The sequence below is a fragment of the Olea europaea genome, chromosome 2 (assembly GCF_002742605.1).
Source record: "Olea europaea var. sylvestris chromosome 2, O_europaea_v1, whole genome shotgun sequence".
Lineage (NCBI taxonomy): Eukaryota > Viridiplantae > Streptophyta > Magnoliopsida > Lamiales > Oleaceae > Olea > Olea europaea.
In genome coordinates, this window is record NC_036238.1 from 19,706,213 (window position 1) to 19,714,460 (window position 8,248).

The window sequence follows — 8,248 nt, forward strand, 5'->3', positions numbered from 1 at the left end:
GGAACCACTGTTTCGAAGGAAAATTAGACCAGTGTTGATAGATTCATCCTTCCATATTTGAGAATTACTTGTCCATAACTAATGTTGTTTTAACAAGTTTCGACCTAATATATGTTTGAGCTACGGCTTCTTAACTTCAAATCTCAGGATTCGTTACAGTCGAATGTCAACGAACACTTACTATTTTTGTTCAAAATCATAAAATGCACGAAAGTTTTGAATTTTCTTTCAATTAAGAGTAAAGTAAGGAATTAATGGGATATAGTTGCTCAGAAAATTAAAAATTAGTCTCAACTCTACTTAAACCAGCTACTATCTCATTAAGAAATGTAATGTATTGTTTCTTGAGGCATAACCTAGTGGTGCAAAAGATATGAGTGATGTTATCTCACGCCTTGTTGGCAGTCGCAGTGTGAGGATTCGATTCTTGAGACATGAAATTAGACTTATTGTAGACGCAGTGTACAAGTAATTCTTATTCCCTGACCCGTTGGGACACATACCGCGATTTATCTCCCTCACAAAATTCTAGGGATGGGACGATAAAGACCCTCAAAATTGGAGTTCAACCTTTTTTTTTTTTTTTTTTTTATTTAAGAAATGTTATGAATTCTATTATTACTTAGTTTTACATGAGCTACATAGATATCATTCTACGTCATCCATATAGATGTCAATCGGCCGTAGGATCCCGACATTCATAATAACGGTTCAGATCTTGTCAAGCTTCTCGGCCTTGACTACAAGGTTGGCCTTGGCAATGGCGTCCCTCCCGAACTGCTTGTAATCAAACGTACAATCATGTTGTTCAGGATACCTATGGGATTCACATAACATGACCTCACACCTGCACTTGAATCCCGTCAGTCCCACGCGCTTCCGGCAAGTTGCACACCTATTAGGTTTAGTCTGCTGCAGCGGTGGATTAATTATTGAGTTAACAGATTCTGGACGAGAAAATGAGGAGGATTTCGATTGATTGAGTGTTTTTTCCATGGCGATTTTGGCCTCTCTCATTTCCTCTTCCTTGACGCAATAATCTCTATAGCACTTTGAACACAGATTAAGCGTTGTAGGGCTACCAAAAGAGCCACAATTATTTGCACACAGTTGATGTCCTCCGACAGGCTCTTGCCATTTTTGTTCCTCCGCCATCACAATCCAATCAAAAACCAAAACAATAATATGACTGATTGATACAAATTTCACAAAATATCAATCGATCGATCAATCCCACAAATAATGTGAAATATGTAAATGAAAGCAGAAACAGAATGAAAAGAACAAGTTTGGTGGTGCAGAGAAGAAAGGGGTAGAAATTGGGTTTGGAAATTGGTGACTTGAATTTGAGGAAATTTATTGGAATAGGGTGTGAGGTTTCATAGCAATGCGTTGAAGCTACGCTAAGGAGACGGCAGGTGTCTGCTTTCGGATTTCTTCAAGGACACGAAATCACCGTCTCAAGGTTAATGGCTAAAATTATATTACACAATAAAAATTTAAAATAAGAATAACATTTTTTTTTTTTGGTTGATATCCAGGTATCCACCTTACAATGACTAAATCCTGAAATCTACACCTTGGCCCCTTAAATTGCAGACAGATTAAACCGCAGATTGTGCCCCAAACTAATCAGTGCTCAAGTGCCCCCCAACTGATCTGCCAAAGTGTCAAGCAAGTCGTTTCCCATCTTTGCACCTTGTCTTCCAATAGAGCTCCTACCTTCCAGGATATTATTCATCTTATACAATACTGTTTATGTATATGACTACAATGAACAATGCTTTATGTACATCATAGCATATAATTTTGTATACACTTCGCCACGTGTCAAGTTCCAATTTGACAATTTTAAAAAATAAAAGAAAAGAAATGAGACTTTCCATCAATCACACGTTACCAACTTGGATGATGCACACAATGATGTATTAAACAAGTGTACAAGTGGCTTTATTCGACTACAACTTAAATATAGAATTTGTAATGACAGATCAATTAATATCACATCACAGATAAAATTTTACATAGATGGGCAAAGTTTCAAAAAAGTTGAGTTTTTATTCTAGCCACAAGCTGGGGACCAATCATGCAATTCTTTAATAAATTTCACATACCAGTGTTGAAAGGGAAAAGATCGAATATGCCCGAAACCTGAAATGAATTTGTGATCTACTGAGTTCAATCAAGTGAGCGATGACTTTTCTGGGCTAAGGACGAAGCTCGTGGAGTACTCTAATCGTATATAGAATACAGCGTTGAAATAAAAGAGAATATATAGAGTTACTATACATTTACTTCCCTCATAATTTATTTTTATTACCAAAATCCAAATTAGAACGCAAGTTTTAAGACATGACCCTAAGACCCTACTTAACGGACTTACAATAAAGCCAAATAAAGGCTCAACATTTATCACTTTTGACCAAGAGATATATGTAATAAAATATCCCCTTTATCAACATAAAATTTCGAGACATGAGCTAGATTTCAATTACTCGTGAGCCGCTCCAATCAACGATGGATTCTCATCTTCAGCATCAAATTCCTGCTCCACACCTTTTACTTCGGGTACATAATGCATTAGCATGTTCTCGATGCCAGATTTCAGAGTAACGGACGAGCTAGGGCAGCCACTGCATGCTCCTTGCATCCTTAGTTTAACTATTCCCGTGTCTGGATTGAATTCTCGATACTCGATGTCCCCACCATCATCTTGTACAGCTGGACGGATACGAGTCTCCAACAGTTCTTTGATCATTGCAACAGTCTCTGAATCATCCTCATGGATGGCTGTGTCCATGGAAGCTGCAGTGTTTGAATCCAGGAATAATGGCTGCCCCGAGGAATAAAAATCCATTATTGCTGCAAAGATTTCAGGTTTCAGAAAATCCCATGAAGTGTCTTCCGACTTAGTCACAGTTACAAAATCTGATCCGAAGAAAACCCTAGTAATTCCTGCATTGATAGAGAATTGCATCAGAGCAATTTAAATGGATTCTTGACATGGGAAAGGGGGAAACTAAAATGAAAGGTTGAGTATCATTTAGTACAATCACAAGATTACTTCCAAGAAATGGAAACTTCACAGGCTCGTGGGATCAGCTGAAGTTGAGAAAGATGCATAGAAATACATATATTACGAAAATGAGATCACAACCAAAGAAGTAAAGCACAAGTCACACATTTAAGTTCAGGAATCGAAGCCACTTAACAAAACAGCTTTTTCTCAAAAATATTCTTTTTCCCACATTTTCTTTTACAAGCAACACCATCTAACTTTGATTTTCCAAAACAATAGTTGATAATAAACATCTAGATGCCAACGACAAGTTTTACCTATCAATTGCAATTTTTTTTTTTTTTTTTTATAGGTAATCAGAGAATTTTATTCCTTAAAAGAGAGTACACGGAATACAATCACTTTAGGCATGAAAGGAACAACATGAAGTTAGGCAACCCTACAACAGGATTTTTAACCACTGCATTAAACCAAGTATACAAAGTCAAGTAAAATAATTCTCTTATCTGCTCTAATGTCTTTGTTTGATCTTCGAAACATACCAAAAAAGACAGGAGTATGCCATACATCAAAAAAGTAGAGATCCTTATTTCATCACAGCGGCATAAAGGCATGATTTGGAAAACATGAACTGCCTTGAGAATACGTTAAAACCTACCCAACTCTTTTAACTGATACAGACAAAAACATCCTCCAAGATAATCAATTTCATCATGAGAATAAATTATAGTGCCCACCAAAATCCGTTGTGAATGACAATAGGAGACCTAGAATTCATTCTCTTTCTTGGTTTCAGCGCAAGAAATTGGGATGTCCAAGTAAATACCTCTGCTTGAATACAAACTAATATAAAAAGAATAACTAAGAAATTGAATATAATCATTCACGAGATACCCTAATCACTATTATGCCATAAGATATATAATAGTGTGGCCATCATACAGAAAGCTTCTAAAAGACAGTCGTATACCCTAGTTGTTGCAAGGCTCTAAAATTCTACTTACAAAACAGCACAATTTCCATCTTATTTGAAACATGGATTACACACACATTAAGCCTATCTTCCATGTGACTCCAAATCACTGTAATCTATTTGCATACTCGATGCAATGCCAATGAAGAGGCTGGGGTGAGATTGTTGGGAACATACTTGTACACCTTTGACAATCTTTAAAGGTCCATAAGTCCAAGTAATGCTAAGTTATAGTGTAGAATCGATAATATCCAATACAGAAACAATAAAATGATAGGACTTTTTAAGACGATCTACTAGTTTTTAATTAGGGTGAGAGTTGAGAAGCTTATATAAGCAACAAATGATGCGTTAAATGGAACAGCCAACAAATGCTGCATAAACAGGTGCCTCCTATAACATTTTTCGATTCACACATGCTCTGATCGCTAACAGTACTTTGGTGCTAACTGTCAAAAACTCTATTTAAACCAAGGTTGACGACCCTATCCAATGCAATCTCTGGAATGCCATCAAGCAACCACATATTGAGAACCTGATGTTACTACGAGCTTTAACTGTTCAAGTACTCATAGTCAGACTGAATTGCAGAATTAAACTCAGCAAGATGCAAAGGCCAGAAATAGATTCCAGTCACAGGCAGAAATAGATTCCAGTAACAGGCTGAGCAATTTATTATTTTCAGCGGATAGTAGGTAGAGATCAGAAAATACACTCAAATTCATTGGACTAAGGGGCTATAGTTCAAGCCTAGAAAAAGCAACACACGCATTACAATTTTCGGAAGATGCAAGTCATTGAACCTCTTTGGTTTCTACATTAAAAAATACATGCAGGTGCACAATTCACCTAGAATTTAACAATTAAGCAAGCTAATCAGGCCATAATTCTGGTGGATGATCACCTATGATTAAGTAACTATTGATTTATAGAAAAGGAAAAGTCTAAATAAGAAAGTAAACCTCCAATCTTTTCAGTTTTCAAATAATAAAGTTTCCCAAACCCTAATATATCAGAGTTTGTAACAGAGGAATTTACTGCTCAGTATCACCACACCCTCCCGCAAAATACCCTTCCTCAGATGATCCATAACCAGTAGTATGTTACAGAGCCTATGTGCCTCTACTAGGTGTTTCTTTCCTTTTGTCTGACTTCAAATTCCTAAATGATTTCTTCCAAGAACTTTACTATAGCAAATATCTGCATATGCGGGTCAAAGGAGATCACATTGCTCTTCAACACATTGGAGGCTTCGTGCGTATACCTTTCTCCAATGAGATAGTAGAATACACAAAGTTTTCTCAGTGGCAATGAACTGTGCTCCATTGAATTTGGATCAAATGAAATTAAATTCAAATTCATAAGCAATAATTGTAATTAAAACTTCAAGGTTCCTATACCGCACTCTAAATGCAGCCAAGGGAACAGCAACTTGCTGTTGGTAACAGAAAAGTTAGGCATTCAGATGCTTAGCTAATTAAAAGCTTAATGAGGTCATATGAATGCACATAGCAACCCAGCAGCTAGCAGCCTATCACCAGTTGCATTTATCAGACTGAATAATTAAGAAATCTTATGGAGGCAAATGGTTTATTTGCCAAAGATATACGTTTGATGGGGCAAGTGCCAACAAGTACTTACACATGCCCAAGAAAATGAATTCCTCCCAGCTCATGGTATATTGATGAAGAAATAAAGAAAACCATACTAAACATTTAGTTATGACAATCGAATCCAATGTTAAACAGCCTTGCTTTGAGATAATTCTTCAAAGTTCAATTTTTCCCTCCATCTTTTCACATGGTTAATTAAAGAGTAGAGACTATAGAGTAGAACTACTTTTTGCTCTTACTAGGTTGTGCAATATATATGCTCAAGCATTCACTTTTCTAGTTAGAGACCAACGTCTCGATTTATCCCACTTTGCCATGTCAATTAGTGGATTCATCATGAAGAGAAACTGGGTGGTCAATCTCGCAAGAGACTATTTGGTGGGTTGTAAATTCATTAGAAGTGACTTTGATGTTGTCTGGTGTTAGTTTCTTGGACCTTTCTCATCACATTTTAAAGTGAGGGCATCTCTTCTGGGCCTACGATCCATTACATGCCTAAACAAAGCTGGTTAACTGATCTCTACCAAATAGCACACTTTTCTAAATAATCGACACTCTTTCCCTCTATCAGGAACCAATAAACTCAACAGGGTAAAAATCAAATAAGGTGGTATTAAACTCCCAACTAATAACCATATTCACTCAACAGCTTATCCAGGAGGATATAAGCAAACCCATACTACAGCTCTTGTCATTCCATATTATTTTCCTACCGACAGCTTCTGATTTGAGCATTGACGGACCTACATCATCAAATCTGGCACACTCTGAAGCCTGTTTGCATACATGATATAAGGAAAAAACTGATTGACAGAAAATGATATCAAGCAGGCTTGACTAGAATTCAAATACAAACATTCTCACATGTCTAATATAAATTAGGACTATCTTAAGTTCTAGTCTTTTTTGAAAATTGCAAAAATACTTCCAATCTTCCAGTTACCCAAATATGTTCATAGAAATCAACCTACTTTGACAACCAATACAGTTAGTGTGAAATTCTGTAAACCACTAGCTAAGAAAATCCTTCAAGAAAAATGAAAAGAAGATTCAGGGATTATGATATTCAATTCAACATGGAAGTCGCAAGAGTTAAGCTAATAACTTTCGTACTACCAAGTTTCACAAAAGTCAGATTCACAAAAAAATTAAAAAATAAAAATTATATTAAATTAGGAATGATGACAGAATCCCAAAATCACATCAACGAGAAGTTCATAGAATTGGGCTAAAGGTAATGCTTACCATCAATTCCGAAGAGGGATTTCGCCAGTGGAGAATTCATGGCAGAACGTGCATTTGGAAAATCCGCGCTCCCCGCCTCCATAACAGGCTTTCCAGGATAAAACATAAGTGATGAGGGATTAGGAGTTGATTGCGTCTGGATAAACATGGTCCTTCTCTGCCCTGTCCACAGCAAACAATAAACTGCAATCAAAACAACTACAACAAAAACCAATCTCATTTCCCCTTCCCCTCACATAACTAGTATAATTAAATAGCTTGAATCTCATCAAACTAATATCAGAATAATATCCTCATAAACTCACAAACTCCAAAGATTTTTAACAACAAAATGTAGATGTTACCAGAACAAAAAAGAGTCGAAATTGAGGAAACTAACCTTGGAAATGATTCCATTGAAAGGGGCGTAAAGAAGATTTCAACGAGGCTAAATCGGGATGATTGCTTGAAGAAGAAGCAAAAGGTGGTCGATGGGATACAAGATATACACACAATCCTCGCGCAGAGCCATTTAATTTGTAGGGATTTGGTAATAGTATATTGTTATTATTGCTGAAGCGGATAGCTCTATACACCAGCTTTCCTATATTTTTCATTGTCCGCCTTTGTCTCAAGGTTTTTGCAAACTGTTAGAAGAGGGATTTCTCCGTTCTTCCTTGTTTCCGAGTTGATTTGGGAATTTTGTGGTAGAACTGTCAACGGCAGACGGGGGAATATAATAGGTGGGCTTATGGGCTGTACATGTAAAAGAATATTTGGGCTCATATTTCTTTTGGGTCAAGAAATTAAAGCTTCATACAAATTCGTTGGCCGAAGAGAGCAGGCCCTCCCTACAATTGAGGCTGGCAAAGCCTAAATGTGCGCACATGCACTCAGTGAGCTTCACACCTGAAAATAGTATGTGGAAATTACATAATACTAGGGATTTAAATACCACAATTCAAAAATCAGGGCTGAAATTTCATCATTCAAAAATCAGGTATCAATATAATAAATCCCCAACCGATTAAATCAGGGCTAAAGTTTCTCTCTCTACAATCTACCTTTTCTCTCTCGTCTCACTCTATCTATTTTCCCGTTGTCCCTCATTTAACCATCCCGCCAGGAGATGATCGAGACGAGGTGCCACCACCAGAAGAAGTAACACAACGTTGCCATCTGTCGTTGCCCAACGTTGCACTTGTCGCTACGAAGAAAAATTTGGAGACTGTTTTGGGGTTTTTTGGTCGCTGGTAGAAGAGAAAATTTGGGGAGGGAGTTTGGTTTTTTTGGGTGATTTCGTTCTTCTCAATTTGAGATACGTAGTCGGAGCCGCTGTGTAGAGCCATATTCTCGTCTGTAATGGGAAAATCTGGTGGGGGTTTTGGTGTGGTGGAGGTGGAGGTGGAGGTGGAGGTG

The 8,248-nt window shown here is 37.1% G+C and overlaps 2 protein-coding genes across 2 annotated transcripts; both read right to left on the reverse strand.

Moving 5' to 3' along the window:
* Positions 1 to 247: 247 nt before the first annotated feature.
* On the reverse strand, positions 248 to 1,449 carry LOC111365584 (zinc finger A20 and AN1 domain-containing stress-associated protein 6-like). Its single transcript, XM_022986137.1, has one exon. It carries the CDS (start codon positions 1,153 to 1,155, stop codon positions 712 to 714), a length of 444 nt encoding a protein of 147 aa, XP_022841905.1. The 5' UTR covers positions 1,156 to 1,449; the 3' UTR covers positions 248 to 711.
* An 826-nt stretch (positions 1,450 to 2,275) lies between these two features.
* Positions 2,276 to 7,557, reverse strand: LOC111365579 (nifU-like protein 4, mitochondrial). The gene is made up of 3 exons (XM_022986136.1): positions 7,230 to 7,557; positions 6,851 to 7,012; positions 2,276 to 2,955 (listed from the first exon to the last, which is right to left on the reverse strand). Exons 1-3 carry the CDS (start codon positions 7,444 to 7,446, stop codon positions 2,492 to 2,494), a joined length of 843 nt encoding a protein of 280 aa, XP_022841904.1. The 5' UTR covers positions 7,447 to 7,557; the 3' UTR covers positions 2,276 to 2,491.
* Positions 7,558 to 8,248: the final 691 nt, after the last annotated feature.

What these genes read in the sequence shown, in the direction of transcription:
- LOC111365584 (XM_022986137.1), bottom strand. Translation starts at nt 1,155, where the DNA reads ATGGCGGAGGAACAAAAATGGCAAGAGCCTGTCGGAGGACATCAACTG.
- LOC111365579 (XM_022986136.1), bottom strand. Translation starts at nt 7,446, where the DNA reads ATGAAAAATATAGGAAAGCTGGTGTATAGAGCTATCCGCTTCAGCAAT. An exon ending in TCAATGGAATCATTTCCAAG is followed by an intron (nt 7,013 to 7,229) that starts GTTAGTTTCCTC and finishes TGCTGTGGACAG; the next exon opens with GGCAGAGAAGGACCATGTTT. An exon ending in ATCCCTCTTCGGAATTGATG is followed by an intron (nt 2,956 to 6,850) that starts GTAAGCATTACC and finishes CTATCAATGCAG; the next exon opens with GAATTACTAGGGTTTTCTTC.